The sequence below is a fragment of the Ranitomeya variabilis genome, chromosome 2 (assembly GCF_051348905.1).
Source record: "Ranitomeya variabilis isolate aRanVar5 chromosome 2, aRanVar5.hap1, whole genome shotgun sequence".
Taxonomy (NCBI): Eukaryota; Metazoa; Chordata; class Amphibia; order Anura; family Dendrobatidae; genus Ranitomeya; species Ranitomeya variabilis.
This window is the reverse complement of record NC_135233.1, coordinates 1,109,174,689-1,109,197,725: the sequence shown is the minus strand read 5'-3', so window position 1 is coordinate 1,109,197,725 and position 23,037 is coordinate 1,109,174,689. Positions and strand designations below refer to the sequence as shown.

Genomic DNA, 23,037 nt, shown 5'->3' with positions numbered 1-23,037 from the left:
TTCCCACAGGTGAAGTATATCCCCAAGGCTCCCGATGTGTAGATGGTAGATGGTGAATGAGGACACAGGGTTGCAGTCTCTTTACCTTGTTTACTGTCAACTACAGGCAGCCACAGTCCAGGGCACCAGATCACAGGGCAGGCAGGATCCGGCCGGCTTGGAGGCAAGTTAGGAGTCCCCTTACCCAGGTGGAAATCAAAGCCTTCCTCTAGCGCCGTGGTGTTGTAGTCCCTTACTACCTATGGCTTCACATAAGGTCCTATCAAATGTTCTCTCTCTCTGTTCCCCGTATAGGATAGGACACGACCTGTATGTCTGGTGACTTGAGGCAGTTTATAGGGACTCTAGCACACCCCAGCCTCTAAGGGTGTCACCATGCCTCCTGAGTACTAAGGCGGACAGGGAATGTGGAATTCAGCTGTCCTGCCAGTCTGTGGTGTAAGTCATGGAGAGTCTTACGATCCTCGGTGTTCCAGCTACCGGTCTCTGCACTTCAGAAGGAGGCAGCCTGCTCGGGGCTGGTCCCCCCTGGTATCCTCTCTTGTGCTTTGCTCTCCTGCACGTTCACTGCAATGTATTCAGCTTTCTGAAAGTCTCTTTCCGTGAACTGCTGCACTGCGACTACACAGCTCCGTAAACCCTCTTGTGCCTCAGACTGATCCAGTCTGTTTCCTGGCAAGAACTCACTGACTTTCCCTACAGACTACCAGATACATATGGGGAGTCACCTAGTAAATAGGATCAAAAGCTCCCCCTGGTGGCCTGGAGTGTGAATGTGTTGCATGTTTGTGGTACCTGGTTTCAGTTATCCCTTCTTGCCTTCAAGCGTAACAACACTCTCCCCGTGAGGAAAGCAAAGCTACTGTGACGACCAGGACCCTGGGGTGCCACACACTGGGCGTGAAAAACAAGTACCTCAACCACAGCTACCACCCTGCGTCACATTACATGAAACCTAAAGAGGCATCCTAATTTGGCTTTCCAGTGAGATTGAGGACACAAGGACTTCACCTACTTGTGAGTGTCGGTACAATGCCAGGATCTGAGCCATAGACACTGTAGTTGAGGAGCCCTGATCTCCGATAAAGCCAGCTACGTTCCTCAGTCCGCTGCAGGAGTAATTTGGGACGGTCATCCTGGGTCCTGATAGAATCTGTAGGACACTTTTCACAGCTTTCTTGCTATCAGCACACGAGTCGTAGACGTGATATCCCAGAGAGACATTGGGTAAAATTGTCTGATCTTGATTAATTTCCTCAATGGCAAAAAAGAAAGTGAGAAGATACCTGTAATACAGGGGCACGGGTCTGTGGAGAGGAGAGAGGATGATGTGAGTTATAAATGTGATGCATGGAGCAATGGCATACAATACTTAACAGAAATTAAGCGCAGATCAGTTTGTGGTCATGTAAGGATTGGAACGCTGTCGGCACCCCTTCTGAAGACCTTGTGTTCTTATAATGCGTTGACCTGTGTTCTATGTTATTTTATCTACTTTGTGGCCTACAACAGTTAGTCTGCGGACAGAGTTAGTTGGGCTAGCTCATGGTGGGAGTTCCTGTTCCTTGTCAGGCAGACAAACATTAATGAAGGAGAAGGAATTGTTTAAGGCTGGGACACGTTTCCCATACAAAGTCTCAGCGACACATCAAAACTGTGTGGCTCTAACAAATTAGAAGTTAGAAATAGTTGCCCCAGCGACACACCTCGACCTGTGCAGCCCTCACAAGGGAAGATAGAGGCCCTCATGACAATCTGTTGTTTCAGTGCAACATATACCACAAGCTATGTGTCACTCACCACATGAAAATGTTAAGTTTATATCTCTGAAGTACAGTATAAGAAGATTTATTGCTTAAGTGTCATTCCTGTCACCAGAAGAACATATGGTTTACAAAAAAAGTTTATTTCCCTACTCATTCGAAGCGTCCTCTCTGCGCCGCAGCTTCTCCTGTATGAGCGGTCACGCGGTACCGCCCATTACAGTCATGAATATGCGGCTCCACCTCCCATAGGGACGCTTCGAGGGAGCCGGGTGAGTATTTTTTTTCAGCGGGCGGGCGCACAGGAGGTGGGAGGGGGGTGGGGACAGGGATCTTTATTTTAAACACCAAAAAAAAACCAAAAAAAAAAAAGATTTTTCATTTCTTCCCTGCAGCGAACGCTGCTGGAGAGAAGAAATGAATGGCGGCTTCAGCACCAGGTGCAGGGGACAGCGCTTATCTCTAGCGCTGTTTCCTGCACGGTCCGTGTGGTACCCAGTCGGCACACGGGCGGCACACGGCTGACGCACGTGTGCCACACTGATGTGCCACGTGAGCTCACGGACACGGATAACTCCGGTACCGATTTTTCCGGTACCGGAATTATCTGGACGTGTGGGACAGGCCTAATGCAGGTAATGAGTTGATTAGGAGCGTCTAACTGGTCTGTAGGAGCCAGGTCTCTTAATGGTTGGTAGGGGATCAAATACTTATTTCTCACTGCAAAATGCAAATAAATGTATATAATTTATACAATGTGATTTTTTTTGGATTTTATTTTTGATATTTTATCTCTCACTGTTAAAATTAACCTACCCTTAAAATTATAGACTGTACATGTCTTGGTCAGTGAGCAAACTTACAAAATCTGCAAGGGATCAAATACTTATTTCCTCCCCACTGTGTTTTGTTGTGAAAATGAGAAATCGCTGGTCAACTTTTGTACCCCTTATAATTTCCTAATAGAAAAAAAAATTGTTTCTAAAACTGTGCTGATGTAAAGTAGACATGTGGGAAATGTTATTTATTATCTATTTTATGTGATATAACTCTGATTTAAGGGCATCAGAATTCAAACTGTGAAATTTGCAAAACTTTCCAAATTTTCATCCAATTTTTTTTACAAATGTTTTAAACACAAGTCATTGTGAAGAAATGTTACCACTATCATGAAGTACAATATGTCGTGAGAAAGCAATCTCAGAATCAGTGGGATCCGTTGAAGATCCAGAGTTATAAGCTCAGAAAGGGACAGAATTGTAAAAATTGGCCCGGTCATGAAGGTGAAAACAGGCCCGCGGATGAAGGGGTTAAGTCTCAGCCCCAGCTTCCATCCAAGTCATAGATTGTGTATGACCACCGCTCATCTTTTGCCTTTTTTTTTGCACAGCATTTGACCTGCAGTGCAGATTTCTAAATCTTTATGCATTTTTCACTCTTTGCAATACTTAAGGCAAAATCTGTGGCAAATCTGAAGAAACACCTGCAGCAAATTCTGCATGTAATGTGAATTTTGCTGCAGATAAGATGTGGAAATGAAGTCATGTTGTCATGCCTATCCATAACACACTGAGCTGAGTTCACTGAATAATAAAACATGAACCATTACCATAAATGAAGCTGAATCTCATTATATTCCAAGAGTCTCAGTAACAGCACATTATCTGGTTGGACTGAGATCTATGAGCAGATAGCAGCTGTTTCCACCCACTATTCCTTCTCCACGCTGACAATATGAGGACCCCCAGTGTCTATGGACAGTGGACAGCATCCGTCATTGCATGGAACTCACTAAGGAGAGAATTCCAGATGTAGATGATGACATGACCGGTAACCTCCATGGAGAAGCACCGGGTGAGCAGGGATCTAAATTCTGACCATATGACCATACCGTAAAGACATGATGCAGACGATGCTGAAGATGTGGACCTGCGAGCTCCTCATCACTGACCCCAACACATTAATTCTTACCTCAAACAGATATAATTACGAATCATGTCATGTTTGTCAATTGCAGCCATGAAAAAATTGACAGTAAAAACTCCTCCGATGATGATGTCTCCATCTTGAAAATATTCATAGTCCTCAATAGTGCTGACCAGGTCCAGATTACAGGCTGATGGTGGACTCTGGGATCTACATGGCTTCACACTCAGAATCAGTACAAGTATCAGCGCTGTCCTGGCGTGTGCTGAGAGTAGAGGTCTGTGCATGGCTCCCCCAGATAAGGCGATGCACCCCAAGGTAACACAAAGCAGGAGCAGGTGGCTGCAGAGCTCGTGGTCATGTACCATGGTGGAGGGCGAATGTCAGAGATCACATCTGCCCTCCTTTTATACATCGCAGCACCATACATCTCAGTGTGGTCTGGATTTAGGTCGATGCTCAGCTGTTCCTTCTGGTCTTAAATTAAGAGATATTTCCAGAGAGCAGTAATTAGCTCCGATCTAATTTATTTCTAAAACTAAGAGAGAAATACAGAATTATCCAAATTTTTAGTCAGGTGTTGAAAATGTTCTGCAAAGTAAGAAAGTTTTGAAAAATAGAAGTGTTAATAGTTTATCAATTAGCAAGATGCAAACTGACCAAACAAAGTGATTGTATCCGTTCCGTCATGTCCGACCATTGGACACTCTATAGACCGTTTCATGCCTGTGTGAGGGGTGCCAGGGCCGTAATCATGGCTGACATATATTTCTCAATCACGCCTTGATCCCCGTCACATGAAAACAGTGTCCCTTTGTCAGCGTACCTGTCTCTCTATTCTCCGAGCCATCAGGGTCACTTCTGGTCTGTTGCAGGCTCACTCCCAACGATTGCACACAAATAGAGACAGAATCCAGTTCCAGCTTTAAATGATTAACTTTACTGGATTCCTTCCTCAGCAAGTCCAAATTTATTACAGCATCGACATAGGGTTCCACATACCACATGAAGATACGAGATGTGCAGCGTGTGAAAAAACGGATACTGGAAGCCTGTACTAACAATTCTTCTGCGGTGTTGCTATCAGTGTGTGAAGAGTGGGAGAAGAGGGTTCCATTGACAATCCAACACAATGGGCAGCACTTTAAACACATTTTATATATGGTCATAAACTTGTAAATAACTCATGAAAGAATAAAGTTACGTTAAAACCAAGCACACCATTGTTTTTCTTGTGAAGTTCTCAATAAGTTTAATGTGTCACATGACCCTCTTCCCATTGAAAAAATAAATTTGGATCCAAAATGGCAGACTTCAAAATGGCCGCCATGGTCACCATTCATCTTGAAAAGTTTTCCCCCTCCCATATACTAATGTGCCACAAACAGGAAGTTGATCTCACCAAGCATTCCCATTTTATTTAAGTGTATCCATATAAATGCCCCAACCTGTATATACAGGTGCTTCTAACAAATTAAAATATAATCAAAAAGTGAATTTATTTCAGTTCTTCAATACAAAAAGTGAATCTCCTTTATTATATAGAGTCATTACAGAGTGATCTATTACAAGTGTCTATTTCTGTTAATGTTGATGATTATCGCTTACAGCCAATGAAAACCCAAAAGTCCTTATCTCAGTAAATTAGAATACTTTATAACACCAGCTTGAAAAATTATTTTAAAATCCAAAATGTTGTCCTACTGAAATGTCTGTTCAGTAAATGCGCCCAATACTTGGTCGGGGCTTCTTTTGCATCAATTACTGCATCAACACAGTGTGGCGTGGAGGTGATCAGTCTGTGGCACTGCTGAGGGGTTATGGAAGCCCAGGTTGCTTTGATAGCAGCCTTCAGTTCATCTGCATTGCTGGGTCTGGTGTCTCTCATCTTATTCTTGACAATACTCCATAGATTCTCTATGGGGTTAAGGTCAGGCGAGTTTGCTGCCAATCAAGCACAGTGATACTGTTGTTTATAAACCAGGTATTGGTACTTTTGGCAGTGTGGACAGGGGCCAAGTCCTGCTGGAGAATTACATTTCCATCTCCAAAAAGCTTGTCGGCAGAGGGAAGCATGAAGTGCTCTAAAATGTCCTGGTAGATGGCTGCGCTGACCTTGGTCTTGATAAAACACAGTGGAGCTACACCAGCCGATGACATGGCTCCCCAAACCGTCACTGATTGTGGAGACTTCACACTAGACTCCTCCAGACTCTGGGACCTTGATTTCCAAATGAAATGCAAAATTTACTTTAATCTAAAAACAACACCTTGGACCACTGACAACAGTCCAGTTCTTTTCCTCTTTGGCCCAGGTAAGACGCTTCTGGCTTTGTCTATTGGTCATGAGTGGCTGACACAAGGAATGTGACACTTGTAGCCCATGTCCTGGATACGTCTGTGTGTGGTGGATCTTGAAGCAATGAATCCAGCAGCAGTTCACTCCTTGTGAATCTCCCCCAAAATTTTAAATGGCCTTTTCTTAACAATCCTTTCCAGGCTGCGGTTATCCCGGTTGCTTGTGCACCTTTTTCCACCACACTTTTTCCTTCCACTCAACCTTCCATTAATATTCTTGGATACAGCACTCTGTGAACAGCCGGCTACTTTAGCAATAACCTTTTGTGGCTTCCCCTCCTTGTGGAGTGTGTCAGTGACGCTTTCTTGACATCTGTCAGGTCAGCAGTCTTCTTCATGATTGTGGAGCTACTGAAAAAGATTAAGGGATAGTGATGAGCGAATATACTCGTTACTCGAGATTTCTCGAACATGCTCGGGTGTCCTCCGAGTATTTTTTAGTGCTCGGAGATTTAGTTTTCATCTCCTCAGCTGAATGATTTACAGCTATTAGCCAGGCTAAATACATGTGGGGGTTGCCTGGTTGCTAGGGAATCCCCACATGTAATCAAGCTGGCTAATATCTGTAAATCATTCAGCTGCAGCGAAGAAAACGAAATCTCCGAGCACTAAAAAATACTCGGAGGACACCCCAGCGTGCTCGAGAAATCATGGGTAACGAGTATATTCGCTCATCAATACTAAGGGACCTTTTTAAATGGTTAGGAAGCCTTTACAGGTTTTTTTTGTTAATTCTAATTTATTGTGATAATGACTTTTGGGTTTTCATTGGCTGTAAGCCATAATCATCAACATTAACAGAAATAATCCCGTGAAATAGATCACTCTGTTTGTAATGACAGTCAGATGTGACATCATTGGTAGTGACATCTTTTAAGTGTATCGTCAGAAATATGCCACAATGGTAACCCATGGTATATTCTCCTTCATGCTGTCATGCCCCTGACCCATCTGCTTCCATCCACAGGTATGTCTGAACTGTCTCCTAACCTGGAATACACACTGCACCCCTGAATCCATGCACCTCTCTCCCTCTGTTCTGCCTGGTACGCTGCTACTTTTTCCCTGACTTTAATTCCATGTATCATACTACAATTTACTGCATGCGGATTGATATATCCATGCTCTTCACACCTAACTCTCCTTCTATCTTATTCTATCTTTCGTCAGCTTTGATGGCAGTCAAATGTTTCTTTTAACTTCAATCTGTTAATTGTTCCCCGCTGTGAACTGTCCTCCACCTCCTTCCTCCTCCCCCTCACTCTCTCACATGGCTCCATTTCATGGACACTTGAATGGTATAAGTTGAATGGTCCTGGTCAGATTTGACTTTAGTCAGATGTGACATAATTTGAAGTGACATCTTTTAAGTGTATCGTCAGAAATAGTCCAGAAATCAGCTAGACGGTAAGACTAATCACTGTCTTCTAATTTTACTTGCTTTTCTTTTCTTCCCCTGCTCTTTAACCATACTCACATTTGCCCTCAATGTTTTAGCTCCACTAATCCTCATTCTCCTTCGCTAACCACAAACCCCTGCACCCTAAAAACCAAATAACTATCTCCCCCTCTCTCCCACCCCCCACCTCGCTTCATCCGCAGACCTGCTCTTTAACTTCAGACCTCACCTATTAAATATAATATAAGCCGACTGCTCTCCTTCACCCACCTGCTTTCCCTTTTTCTTCTCATTCCCGCTGCTGGCGACATATCCCTTAATCCTGCCCCCCCGCCCCCTACATCCCACTAATCCTCACCCCTATACTTCTCACACCAAGAGAAACCACCGCAATCCCTCACACTTAAAATCTGTGCCACTTACCCCCACCCCCCTGCTTCCTCTCTCTGGAGCACTTTGGAATGCCTGGTCTGTTTGCAACAAGCCCAGGTGATCCACAATCTCTTACTTCCCGCAACCTTTCCTTCCTGGCCCTCACTGAGACCTGGCTGATGCCCCCTGACACGGCCTCCCCTGCAGCACTGAGTTACGGTGGCCTCCACTTTACCCACACTCCTCGCTCTGGCAACAGTGGGTTTCCTTTTTTCTAAAATCTGCTACTTCAACCCTATCCAACCACCACCCTCCCTTATCCTCCCTTCTTTCGAGGTTCACACTGTCCATATCTACTCTCACTCTAATCTCCAAATGGCTGTCATATACCGACCACTGGGCTCAGCCACTGCCTTCATTGACCAATTCTCCACCTGGCTTCTTCACTTTCTCTCTGCTGACATCCCCACCATCATAATGGGTGACTTTAATATCCCTACTGACACCTGTCAGCCAGCAGCCTCCAAGCTCCTTGCCCTTACCTCATCCTTTGGACTTACTCAGTTGTCCTCCACAGCCACCCACGCAGACGGACATACACTAGACCTCATCTTCACCCTCCTCTGTTCCTTATCTAATCTCACAACCTCTCCCTTCCCCCTATCTGACCACCATCTACTCACCTTCTCATCCTTGTCCTCCTCACCCGCCCCCCATGTCCAGCCACTACCACATCCTCGCAGAAACCTTGCACACCTAGACATTCACAGACTCTCAGACTCTCTCCTACCCCTGTCCTCCATATCTTCACTCCACAACACGGACAGCGCCACCGCTTTCTATAACTCCACCCTCACATCAGCCTAAACTCAGTCGCCCCTCTCATGCATGACAAAGAGCGACAAATCAATAGGCATCCCTGGCATAATAACCTCACCAAAAAACTCCGACAAGCATCCAGGGTCATGGAGCAGCATTGGAAGAAAACACGCCTGCCAGACGACTTCACTGCTTTCAAACAAGCTACAATTACCTTCAAACTAGTCCTCACTTCTGCTAAACAGACCTATTTTACTAACCTTGTATCCTACAACCCAAAACAACTATTCAGCACATTTAAGTCTCTCCTCCGCCCACCACTGCCACCTCCAACTCCCCTCATCTCTTCTGAGGACTTTGCCACCTACTTCAAAAACAAGATCGACCATACAAGGCAAACCTTTACTGTTCCATCACCCCAACCACTCCATATAACATACCTCTGCCCTTCCCTAATAACTTCCCTCTCCAACATCACTGAAGGAGAACTTACTCATCTCCTTTCCAAATCACACCTCACCACCTGTGCACTTGACCCCATCCCTTCCCACCTGCTCCCCAACCTCACTAACATGCTCATTCCAGCCCTAACCCATCCCTTCAACCTATTGTTATCTTCTGGTACCTTCCCCTCTGCCTTCAAACATCACACCCATCCTCAAAAAAGCTAACCTTGACCCAACTGCTATGCCCAGCTATCGCCGCATATCACTGCTCCCGTTTGCTTCCAAACTCCTTGAGCAGCATGTCCATGCTCAACTTTCCTTCCACCTCTCATCTAACTCTCTCCTTGACAACCTCCAATCAGGCTTCCGCCCCCACCACTCCACCGAAACTGCTCTGATCAAAATTAATAATGACTTACTCACAGCCAAAGCTAACAGACAGTTCTCCATACTCCTCCTTCTCGACCTGTCCTCTGTAGTGTTGAGCATTCCGATACCGCAAGTATCGGGTATCGGCCGATATTTGCTGTATCGGAATTCCGATACCGAGATCCGATACTTTTGTGGTATCGGGTATCGGTATCGAAACAACATTAATGTAAAAATGTGTAAAAGAGAGAATTAAAATAAAAAATATTGCTATACTCACCTCTCCGACGCAGCCTGCACCTTACCGAGGGAAGCGGCAGCGTTCTTTGTTTAAAATTTGCGCTTTTCTTTCCTTACGTGAAGTCCCGGCTTTGTGATTGGTTGTGTCGCAGTCACATGGGCGACGCAACCAATCACAGCAAGCCGTGACGTAATTTCAGGTCCTTAAGGATTTTAAAATTACGTCCCGGCTTTGTGATTGGTTGCGTCGCAGTCACATGGGCGACGCAACCAATCACAAGCCGTGACGTCACGGGAGGCTGGACACGCGCGCATTTTAAAATGCGCGCTTGTCCAGCCTCCCGTGACGTCCCGGCTTGTGATTGGTTGCGTCGCGATCAACCAATCACAAGCCGGGAGGCTGGACAAGCGCGCATTTTAAAATGCGCGCGTGTCCAGCCTCCAGGCTTGTGATTGGTTGACCGCGAAGCAACCAATCACAAGCCGGGACGTCACGGGAGGTTGGACAAGCGCGCATTTTAAAATGCGCGCGTGTCCAGCCTCCCGGCTTGTGATTGGTTGACCGCGAAGCAACCAATCACAAGCCGGGACGTCACGGGAGGTTGGACAAGCGCGCATTTTAAAATGCGCGTGTGTCCAGCCTCCCGGCTTGTGATTGGTTGACCGCGACGCAACCAATCACAAAGCCGGGACGTAATTTTAAAATCCTGAAGGACCTGAAATTACGTCACGGCTTGCTGTGATTGGTTGCGTCGCCCATGTGACTGCGACGCAACCAATCACAACGCCGGAACGTAATTTTAAAATCCTGAAGGACCTGAAATTACGTCACGGCTTGCTGTGATTGGTTGCGTCCCGGCCACATGGGCGGCACGTGACCAATCACAAGCCGGGACTTCACGTAAAGGAAAGAAAAGCGCGAATTTTAAACAAAGAACGCTGCCGCTTCCCTCGGTAAGGTGCAGGCTGCGTCGGAGAGGTGAGTATAGCAATATTTTTTATTTTAATTCTTTATTTTACACATTAATATGGATCCCAGGGCCTGAAGGAGAGTTTCCTCTCCTTCAGACCCTGGGAACCATCAGGGATACCGTCTGATACATGAGTCCCATTGACTTGTATTGGTATCGGGTATCGGTATCGGATTGGATCCGATACTTTGCCGGTATCGGCCGATACTTTCCGATACCGATACTTTCAAGTATCGGACGGTATCGCTCAACACTAGTCCTCTGCTTTCGACACAGTCGACCATTGCCTACTGCTACAGATTCTTTCTTCCCTTGGCATCAAAGGCATTGCCCTGTACTGGATTGCCTCATACCTTTCCGACTGCACATTTAGCTTTTCCCACTCCTACACTAACTTCTCATCCCTCCCTCTCTCTGTTGGAGTCCCTCAAGGCTCTGTCCTGGGGCCTCTACTTTTTTCCATCTTTACCCTTGGCCTGGGACAACTCATATACCTCTCTAGCTCAGATGTCACCTCTCGGCTGTCCAGAATCCCGGTATGTCTATCAGCCATATCCTCCTTCTTCAACTCTCGCTTCCTAAAAATCAATGTAGACAAAACCGAACTCATCATCTTTTCCCCATCTCGCGTATCCCCCCTACCTGATCTATCTATTATGGTAAACGGCATCAAGCTCTCTCCCGCACCTGAAATCCGCTGCCTCGGGGTAATTCTCGACTCTGCCCTGTCGTTCAAACCAAACTCTTGCCACCATCCTTCCCTTCCTCACCCCACAATCTACTAAACTCTTGTGCATGCCCTCATCATCTCCCACCTCGATTTCTGAAAAACCCTCCTCTGTGGCCTCCCCGCTAACTCTCTTGCACCTCTAAAGTCCATCCTCAACTCTGCTGCCCAGCTAATCCACCTCTCTCCTCGCTACTCCCCTGCTTCTCCCCTCTGCAAATCCCTGAACTGGCTTCCAATTCCCCAACGAATCGAGTTCAAACTACTAACACTGATCTACAAAGCCATCCACAACCTGTCCCCTCCCTATATCTCTGAACTAATCTCCCACTATCTTCCCTCATGTAATCTTCGATCCTCCCAAGACCTCCTACTCTCCTCCACACTTATTCGTTCCTCTCACACAACCGCTTCCAAGATTTCTCCTGAATATCCCCCATCCTCTGGAATTCCACGCCTCAACACGTCTGACTATCCACCACCCTCGGATCCTTCAGTCGGAACCTGAAGACCCATCTCTTCAGGAAAGCCTACAGCCTGCAATAACCATTCTGCAGCCTCACCAGCCACGCAAGCTGCCACCTCACCAACCACCAGAGCTGCCGTGTCACCATCACCAGAGCTGCCGCCTCACCACCACCAGAGCTGCCGCACCCCCGACCTTCTGTCGCTTCCCCAGTATCCCGTAGAATGTAAGTCCGCAAGGACAGAGTCCTCTCCCCTCTGTACCAGTCTGTCATCGTAAATTTGTGTACTGTAAAGGATATCTATAACCCTGTATGTAACCCCTTTCTCATGTACAGCACAATGGAATTAATGGTGCTATATAAATAAATAATAAAAATAATAATAATAATGACTCTATAGAATATATGAGATTCACTTTTTGTATTTAAGATTCACTTCTTGATGATATTATAATTTAGTGAGAAGAACTTGTATAAATATTTTTACAAGTTCAACCATAGAAATAAAGCCAGGCAGGTGGGAGTCCTATCTCTGGAGGATAGACGGAGAATATCCAGGGGAGACCCCCGGGACCCTACATGTATTCACAGATATCCCTCTCCGATCAGATGTTCCCCAGTGATCGCTGGTTAGGAGAACGCTGGATCCTGCATTTCTTCTATATGTGATCTTCTCTACAGAAACTGCTGGAGGATTGTATTTATAGCGCCCCCTGGAGAGCGCCTGGGGTAAAAACACCAGCTCCAGCACACATGGCCACAATTTGGTTTGATTAGTACAAATCAAATCACGGAAACATTTGGATTCTGGCCAATCACATATTTTTCATGAAATTCAAGGCTAATTTTATTCTCCATGAAATGATTTTCTCATCTTTGGTAGAGATGAGCAAATTTTTCAAGGTTCGGTTCAATTCACAGAATGTTTCTACGAGCGTACCCAAACTTCATTAGATTCAATAGGAGGCAAAACCAAACATATACACAACACCCTAAAGGGTGACAAAAAGCTTCCAAAACAGCTAAAGGCCCCGTCTCACATAGCGAGGTCGCTAGCGAGATCGCTGCTGAGTCACAAGTTTTGTGACGCAACAGCGACCTCAGTAGCGATCTCGCTATGTGTGACACGTACCAGCGACCAGGCCCCTGCTGTGAGATCGCTGGTCGTGTCGGAATCTCCTGGACCTTTTTTTGGTCGTTGAGGTCCCGCTGACATCGCTGAATCGGTGTGTGTGACACGGATTCAGCGATGTCTTCGCTGGTAACCAGGGTAAACATCGGGTTACTAAGCGCAGGGCCGTGCTTAGTAACCCGATGTTTACCCTGGTTACCATCGTAAATGTAAAAAAAAAAAAACAGTACATACTCACCTTTCGGTGTCCGTCAGGTCCCTTGCCGTCTGCTTCCTGCACTGACTGACTGCCGGCCGTACAGTGAGAGCAGAGCGCAGCGGTGACGTCACTGCTGTGCTGTGCTTTCACTTTACGGCCGGCACTCAGTCAGTGCAGGAAGCAGACGGCAAGGGACCTGACGGACACCGAAAGGTGAGTATGTACTGTTTGTTTTTTTGGTAACCAGGGTAAACATTGGGTTACTAAGCGCGGCCCTGCGCTTAGTAACCCGATGTTTACCCTGGTTACCAGCGAACCTCGGCATCGTTGGTCGCTGGAGAGCTGTCTGTGTGACAGCTCCCCAGCGACCACACAACGACTTACCAACGATCATGGCCAGGTCGTATCGCTGGTCGTGATCGTTGGTAAATCGTTTTGTGAGACGGTACCTTAAAGATAGGAGAAGACACCATGAAAAGTGGCATCAATTGACCCACAGTAAAAATTTGCAAATGTCATAGCAGCAGTCAGCCATGGGCCATGCAGGAGGTATCAGGGTCTGGCCAAGCATTTACAGCTTGGAATCGGAGTTTCAATGAGGACCTGGTGGTGAAGGGAGCGGGGTAAGCCTTCTTAGCTTGGCGACCTGATACATCATGCAACACCTCCAATTTTTTTTTATTCCAGCCACACTCAGATGGCACAAACATCAGTTTCATACAGTACAATTGATAGAAAAATGTAAGAATAGTAACACAGGTAGCTGACTGAAAGTAAGTGCAGGTCTGGCTGTCTGGGAGCCCTACTTATACAGGTGTGAGATGTGTGTCGGCTCACCAGGGTAGAATAATTGAAGATAAATGTAATTGTACACACTCCTGGATAATCATTGTACTTGTCAAAGGATTTTTCTTTGTAGCCAATGTTGGTAACTGGCCACAAGATGTCGCTGTTGTTTAAGTATGGTTAAGAGACTGTGATGACTGTAGGAAGTAAAGGGAGGGTTTTATAAACAAAAAGTCAGGAAAAAGAAGCTCGGCCATCTTGTGCAGAGACTACAGGATTGAGGAGGGTATGAAACTGTGCTGGAGGGGAATGTGGTGAAATCCCCTCGTGAAAGCATCTGACTGAGCAAAGAACAGTGTCAGATTGAAGCTGAACTGAAATAGTAACCGTACCTGTCTGAATGTGAGGATATTCCTGATGTAAAAGTTGTTAGAGAACAGAAGGAGCCTGGGTCCTGTGAAGTGAAAGGTGTCGCATTCTGTGGAAGCATTATAGAACAAGTCTCCTTGTATTGCTCATCATCTGGAAAAGCTCTGCATCCTCCTGCGTGTCCTGATAGTGTCGTCCGGCGCAGACCCGGAGGTGAGAAACATTAAAGGCTCACGGCGACTCCGCAGTAAGTAAACGTGCACGCATCCCAATATATTTTGGCACCAAAAGACACACGGCCGGAACAAAACCTTTTAGTTAATTAGGTATATTGACTCTATGGACCACGATTCTCCTAACGCAATCCACGGCCAGGAATACTAGATTTGTCCCTGCGTTTCCGTGCTACATAATAACTAAGAACTCTATGCAACATTTAGGTGCTGACATAGCACGCAGTAAACTACAGGAAAAACTTGTTTCCCTATCTGTTCTCTGAAAGAGGGGTCTCTCTGTGAGACAGTATAAGGTGGAGCAGCGATTCAGCTTCAAAGACTTTATCCACGGCACCTCCTCTGATGTGTATATACTGTATATTTGGGTGATTTTGTAATATTCCCCATAATATTTTGCAATATTCCCCTTTCCCTCTTACCTCCTCGCCTGACCTCCTCTGCTGACATGCTCCTCAACCTCAGATCTCTCCTAATAAAACATAAAACAAGCCGCCCACTCTCCTTCTCCCACCTGTTCTCCCTCTCTCTGCTTCTCCTCACTGCTGGCAACATATCTCCCAATCCTGGACCCCCACAGCTAATACTTCCCATTAATTCCCCCTCCTACCGCTCCCTATCTGATATGAACTACCGCAATCTATCCAACGTAAAACCCTTACCTCTGACGCCCACCCCCTTGCTCCCCCTCTCTCTGGAGCACTCTGGAAAGCCCGCTCAATCTGCAATAAGCTTCATGTGATTCATGACCTCTTTTTCTCTCGCAATCTTTCCTTCCTCAGCCTCACAGAAACATGGCTGACACCCTCTGACACCACCTCCCCTGCTGCTCTGTTACGGCGGCCTCCATTTTACCATACTCCTCGCCCTGGCAACAGACACGGTGGAGGAGTGGGCCTTCTTTCTTCTAACTGCACCTTTAACCCAATCCCACCTCTTCCCTCTCTTATCCTCCCCTCTATTGAAGTCCACTCTGTCCGCATTTACTCTCCCTCCAACCTCCAAGTGGCTGTCATATACCTACCTCCAGGCCCGGCCACTGCCTTTATTGACCAATTCTCTACCTGGCTTCTTCACTTTCTTTCCACTGACATCCCCACTATCATCATAGGTGACTTCAACATACACTCACCGGCCACTTTATTAGGTACACCTGTCCAACTTCTTGTTAACACTTAATTTCTAATCAGCCAATCACATGGCGGCAACTCAGTGCATTTAGGCATGTAGACATGGTCAAGACAATCTCCTGCAGTTCAAACCGAGCATCAGTATGGGGAAGAAAGGTGATTTGAGTGCCTTTGAACGTGGCATGGTTGTTGGTGCCAGAAGGGCTGGTCTGAGTATTTCAGAAACTGCTGATCTACTGGGATTTTCACGCACAACCATCTCTAGGGTTTACAGAGAATGGTCCGAAAAAGAAAAAAAATCCAGTGAGCGGCAGTTCTGTGGGCGGAAATGCCTTGTTGATGCCAGAGGTCAGAGGAGAATGGGCAGACTGGTTCGAGCTGATAGAAAGGCAACAGTGACTCAAATCGCCACCCGTTACAACCAAGGTAGGCCTAAGAGCATCTCTGAATGCACAGTGCGTCGAACTTTGAGGCAGATGGGCTACAGCAGCAGAAGACCACACTGGGTACCACTCCTTTCAGCTAAGAACAGGAAACTGAGGCTACAATTTGTACAAGCTCATCGAAATTGGACAGTAGAAGATTGGAAAAACGTTGCTTGGTCTGATGAGTCTCGATTTCTGCTGCGACATTCGGATGGTAGGGTCAGAATTTGGCGTAAACAACATGAAAGCATGGATCCATCCTGCCTTGTATGGAGCATCTTTGGGATGTGCAGCTGACAAATCTGCGGCAACTGTGTGATGCCATCATGTCAATATGGACCAAAATCTCTGAGGAATGCTTCCAGCACCTTGTTGAAATCTATGCCACGAAGAATTGAGGCAGTTCTGAAGGCAAAAGGGGGTCCAACCCGTTACTAGCATGGTGTACCTAATAAAGTGGCCGGTGAGTGTATCTACACTGATACCCTTCAGTCAACAGCCTCCAAACTTATGTCTCTTACTTCATTTTTTGGACTTACTCAGTGGTCCTCTGCAGCCACCTACACAGATTGACATACATTAGACCTTGTCTTCACCCGTCTCTGCTCTCTATCTAACTTCACCACCTCCCCTCTCCCTCTATCCGACCACCATCTACTCACTTTCTCATCCCTGTCCTCTTCACCCATGTCCAGCAACATGCGCGCCCCTGCAGAAACAGAAACCTCGCACACCTAGACACCCACATGCTTCTGACTCTATTCTACCACTGGCAACCATATTCTCACTCCACGACACAGACAGTGCCACTGCTTTCTACATGCCACTCCCGCATCAGCTATTGATACGCTTACACATCTCGTTCATGACAGAGTCTGACGTATAAAACAGACAACCCTGGAACAATAACACTACTATAAAAGCTCAGGCAAGTGTCCAGGGCAAGTGTGCAGAGTGGCGTTGGAAGGAAATAAATTCGCAAAACTATTTCACTGCATTCAAGCAGGCAACACTTGATTTCAAATTTGCCCTCACCTCTGTTAAACAGGCCTACTTCACAACCCTTGTATCTTCCCTATCCTACAAACCCAAACACTTATTCAAAACTTTTAACTCCCTCCTCCGCCCACCACTGCCCCCTCCAACCTCCCTCATCTCTGCTGAGGACTTTGCCACACACTTCAAAAATAAGATCGACCAAACAAGGCAAGTCTTCATTGTTCAACCACCCCAACCCTTTGTATACCAGACCAATGCCCAAACCCCATAACCTCCCTCTCCAACATCACTGAAGGGGAGCTTAATTGTCTCCTCTCCAAATCGCACCTCACCACCTGTGCGCTTGACCCCATCCCATCCCACCTCCTTCCCAACCTCACCACCACTCTTTTCCCATCCCTAACCCACCTCTTCAGCCTATCACTAACTTCTGGTACCTTCCCTTCTGCTTTCAAACATGCCGCAATCACACCTATTCTTAAAAAGCCAACTCTTGACCCAACCGCTATGTTCAGCTATCACTCAATATTGCTGCTCCCTTTTGCTTCCAAACTCCAAGAGCAGCACGCCCATACTAAACTTTTCTCCCACCACTCATCTAACTTGCTCTTTGACAATCTACAATCTGGTTTCTGCCCCATCACTCCACTGAGACAGCCCTGACCAAAATTACTAATGACCTACTTACAGCCAAAGCTAACGGACAATACTCTATACTCCTCCTTCTAGACCTGTCCTCTGCTTTCGACACAGTTGACCACTGCCTCCTACTACAGATCCTCTCCTCCTTTGGCATCAAAGACCTCGCCCTATCCTGGATCTCCTCATACCTTTCCAACCGCACATTCAGCGTCTCCCACACTACCTCCTCATCCCACCCTCTATCTGTTGGAGTCCCCCAAGGCTCTGTTCTAGGATCCCTACTCTTCTCAATCTATACACTTGGCTTGGGACAACTCATAAAGTCCCATGGATTCCAGTACCACCTTTATGCTGATGACACTTAGATCTATCTCTCTGGCCCAGATGTCACCTATCTGCTGTCCAGAATCCCAGAGTGTCTATCAACCACATCCTCCTTCTTCTCCTCTCGCTTCCTCAAACTCAATGTGGACAAACCTGAACTCATCATCTTTCCTCCATCTCATAGATCTTCTCCTTACCTGACAATTAACGACATCACGCTTTCCCCGTACCAGAAGTCCGCTGCCTCGGAGTAACCTTTAACTCTGCCCTTTCCTTCAAACCGCACATTCAAGCTTTTTCCACCTCCTGTCTCCTCCAGCTCAAAAATATCTCCAGAATCCATCCTTTCCTCAAACCTCAATCTACTAAAATGCTTGTGCATGCCCTCATCATCTCCCGCCTCTACTACTGCAACATCCTTTTCTGTGGCCTCCCTGCTAACACCCTCGCACCCCTCCAGTCCAGCCTTAACTTTGCTGCCCGACTAATTCATCTCTCTCCTCGCTACTCCTCCGCTTTTCCCCTTTGCAAATCTCTTCAATGGCTCCTTGTTATGATCCCAGTGGCAGGGGATCTGAAAACCTGACCTGCTAAGTACTAAACAATAAACCAGCTCTGGGGGGGTGGTAACTGGACTGACCGCATACCTGATCCTAACCACACACAACTATAGGTAGCCGTGGAACGTGCCTAAAATCCTAGACGTCTTGTCACGGCCTGAGGAACTGACTACTCCTAGAGAGAAAGCAAGACCTCCCTTGCCTCAGAGAAATGATCCCCAAAGATATAGAAAAGCCCCCCACAGATAATAATGGTGAGTTAAGGGGAAAGTACAAACACAGAGATGAATCAGATTTAGCAAAGGAGGCCCGCTAATACTAGATAGCAGAAAATAGAAAGGGATCTATGCGGTCAGTAAAAAACCCTCTAAAAATCCACTCAGAGAATGCGCGAGCCCCTCACACCAGCTAACGGTGTGAGGGGAGCAAGTCTGAACCCCAGAGCTACCAGCAAGCAGGAAATCACATGTTAGCAAGCTGGATTAAACTCATCATACACAGAGCACATATTGATAACTGATGAGAAAACAAAACTGAAAAGCAAAACTTAGCTTGTCTTGGAAAGACTGAGACCAAACGTAGTCAGATGAAATCAGAATAGGTCTGAACACATTGACAGCAGGCAACAAGTGAAGTTGCAGCTGAGCTAAATAGGAAACCTCACTGGTGGATAACGAGACAGCTGATCCCAGCCACAAACCCGCAGGAAGATAAACAAAACCACCAGAGGGAGCCCAAAGACAACACTCACACAGTACCTGTTGTGACCACAAGAGGGAGCCCACGAACAGAGTTCACAACAGCTCCCATTCCCTCAGCGTATCCAGTTGAAATTACTAATACTGACCTACAAGGCCATCTATAACCTGTCTCCTCCATATATCTCTGACCTAATCTCCATATATATTCCCTCACGTAATCTCCGGTCCTCCCAAGACCTCCTACTCTCCTCCACACTTATTCGCTCCTCACCCAACCGCCTCCAAGACTTCTCCCAAATATCCCCCATCCTCTAGAATTCTTTGCCCCAATATGTCCAACTATCAACCACATTCGGATCCTTCAGATGTAACCTTAAAACTCATCTCTCCAGGAAAGCCTACAGCCTGCACTGACCCCGCTGCCTCCTCACCACTACCGGAGATACTGCCTCACCAACACCGGAGCTCCTGCAACCCTCAACCTACTGTCTCCTTCCCCACCATTCTGTAGAATGTAAGCCCGCAAGGGCAGGGTCCTGGCCCCTCTATACCAGTCTGTCATTGCTAGATTGTTTACTGTAAGTGATATCGGTAATTTGTATGCAACCCCTTCTCGTGTACAGCACCATGGAATCAATGCTGCTATATAAATAATAATAAATAATAATAATAATAATTGAGGATGGACTTTTCCTCTAGTTTTTTTGAGTTTTTACAGGAGCGGGAGGGGAACGCTTGGTTGAGAAATAGAAATATCAGTCAATGACTGACACCAATCAATGCACACAATTCCCCATGCTCTGGGTTACCTGATTAACTGTTTTTCAGGCTTCATAAACTGGCTTCCCATGGGTCCTGTCCTTAGTCCAGACCCTCAGTATCTTCCTGGACTTTCAGGAGCACCACCCAGCTCCAAACTCACACATGACCTTTTCCTCCCTAAATGTGCCCTGCAACCAGGAAGCAAATAAGACCTCTCTGACATCACAGGAACACATCCCCTGGAAGGTATGTGGTCAATCTTGCCTTGTGCAGGCATGTACTACGGAGGACAGAGAATGAACTTCAATCCAATATTGCAGCCAGCATGCAGCCAGCGGTTAAGGAAAGGGTGAATCAAACACCCGAAAACCCCGCCCATATGGCTGAAAATTGTTCCCTCCAAATTCAGGTGACAGAGTCCCTTTAAGTTCCGTGCAAACCTGTTGATATCCATAATGGTCTGGTACACCCTGAAGTCTTTAGTATGGGAGAAGCCCAGTCCCTTTGATAACAGGGATATCTGGGCTTGGGAAAGCACATAGCTGGATAGGTTCCAAATTGGGATATTTACCGATTCCGGTTCTGCCCCCGTGTCTGGTAACCCCCTCCTTCGATGCTTGCGCCCCCCTCTTTTCCTCCGTTTTTTGACCTCATTGTGACCACATCTCCATTGTTCACATTAGGTTTGGCTTTAGGATTACGTGTTTCGGCACCTGTGCTCACTGAGGTGTCTGAAGCTTCATCTGACGACTTCACTGATGATTGCTCTGAAGTTGAGAACGTTACTTTTGGTTGAGCAGACAAAGGATATTTCTTATTGTTTTTACTCTTTCTCGGCTTTCTAAGAATGGGACGAGGGCTTTTGTTCCACTCATAAACCATGTTGTTTTTATAGTCCTCCAAATCCCTTTTAAACTTTCTTCGCTTCGTTTCAGTTATTGTGTTTTCAAGTTTAATTAAATTTTTATCCATTCTTCGTTGTCATTTTTTATATTTCTTGCTGTTTTGAAAAGATTTACTTTGATCTTGCAGGGATTTAATTGTGGTTTTAATGGTGTTTAGTTCTTTTTCTTCCTCTTCAATAATCAGGTGGATGAGATCCATTGAACAGTTGCTTAAAATTTCTTCCCATTTTAGTCTCCATAATTTGCAGTCGTTAGTTTTTTATTCTTAAGCCTCTGGGGATCATATTCTTATCTTCACAATTACTAAGTGAGTTGTGATCCCACCAGAGCCTGCGCTCCTTATGCTTTGCAGATTCCAGCTTTCTCATAGGAGTTTTCAGATCATTTTCGCCTTCTGCTGTGCTTTCATTATCTTCAGTAAAAATATCTGCTGATTTATGCAATCTAGCTGTGTAATTGTCAGTATCCACCAAACCCTCGTTTGAAAGATCCATGTTGTTAAGCATTAATATTAGAAGGCAATTTGTTTTTCAGCGGTTTTGAGCAAGGCTTTTACATCCCACAAAAATATATAAAAAAGAGTTTTTGCCAAAGCCAGCTCACCGCTTTGAAGAAACCGGAATACATCCAGCCTGTGGTTACAAAAAAAAAGAAAAAGAGGCCCATATGGGTTTTTTCCCTTCCCTATACTACATTTGCGGTCTTGATTCAGTGCTCATCTGGACCTGGAGGAAGACACACGTGGAGTCCAAACATGTCGTCCATAAGGGATTGAATGTATGCAATATTGTAACTGAAGAAATCTGGAACTTTTTAATGGATAAATAAAAGTTATATTTTACTCTACCATTGGACTGATCGCTGGAGAAGCAAAAAGTTTTTTCTTTACATGTGTGGATTTGTCCCAATCCGTTTTACGTGCAAACTGTAACCACAGGTTGGATGTATTCCGGTTCCTTCAAAGCGGTGAGCTGGCTTTGCCAAAAACTCTTATATATATATATAACTATTAAAAAAATGTTGGCTACTTCCTGCTTGGACTGTTTGACCTAAATCACGACGTGTACCTCATCCTCGACTTGGACCTCGGCCTCTTGGTTCCATATAATTGTTTGGTTTTGTATTTTATTCTCTATTTCCTTTAACATTTTAATAAAATACCCAAAACATGCCCTGAAGAATATTGTTCTCCATGCTCTGAGGCTGACACTTGTAAACTTTCTCTGTGAGGGTATTGTGCACTGTGCTCTGTGGGTGAAATTTATGGGGCCAAAAAAAGTTTGCATAATCGTCTAATCCAGACTGGTGCTACAGACCCCGGCTCAGGCCTGGTCGCCTGCTTTGAACAGTAATTTTTTCAAGGTAGATTCGAGGTAAACTGTTCAGGATTCTGGACCTACTATGTTTTCTTTAGGATGCATCTGCAGTATACAGTATTGGAGCCAGGGCTGGACTGTCCATCTGGTAATTCTGGCAAATGGCAGAAGGGCCTGTCTGGTGGTGGGCCGCCTTGTCTGCTATGCTGTTAGCAGAATTGGTGTTCTCAAGACTCCCATACTGTTAAAAGTTGTGACGGAGCACAAGGTCGCTGACTCTGTCACTTATCCCAGCAGGCCACGGGTATCATTAGAAATATTGGCCTTGTAGTAAATTTTGCTTTCTTCAATCCAGGGTAATATTAGTAATATATCAACATCAGGTGCTCGGGGGCGGGGACGGCGTGGGCCTGTGTGATTTTAAATGCCAGGGCTGAATTTCAGTCCCCGTCCGTACCTGATTGGAGCGTAAAGTTTTGGACAATTGGGGTATAATGCCCCCATACTCTGTTGCTGAAATTAAGTGCACTGTTTGTTGGGGGTATTGTGCACCATGCTCTGTGGGTGAAATGTGAATCGGCTTTTGTGGGATTATTGTGCTCCATGCTCTGTGGGTGAAATGTGAATCGGCTTTTGTGGGATTATTGTGCTCCATGCTCTGTGGGTGAAATGTGAATCGGCTTTTGTGGGATTATTG

General features: G+C 45.9%; 1 protein-coding gene across 1 annotated transcript in view; it reads right to left on the bottom strand.

Annotated features, from left to right (window-relative positions):
* Nucleotides 1–20,291, bottom strand: part of LOC143804096 (vomeronasal type-2 receptor 26-like) — a 32,154-nt gene extending 11,863 nt beyond the window's left edge. Inside the window, exons 1-2 of the mRNA XM_077281833.1 lie at nt 20,167–20,291; nt 1,016–1,307 (exon numbers count right to left, since the gene is read on the bottom strand). Coding sequence (XP_077137948.1) covers nt 1,016–1,307; nt 20,167–20,207 — 333 coding nt within the window. The 5' untranslated portion in view covers nt 20,208–20,291. The remainder of the gene's footprint in view (nt 1–1,015; nt 1,308–20,166) is intronic.
* Nucleotides 20,292–23,037: the final 2,746 nt, after the last annotated feature.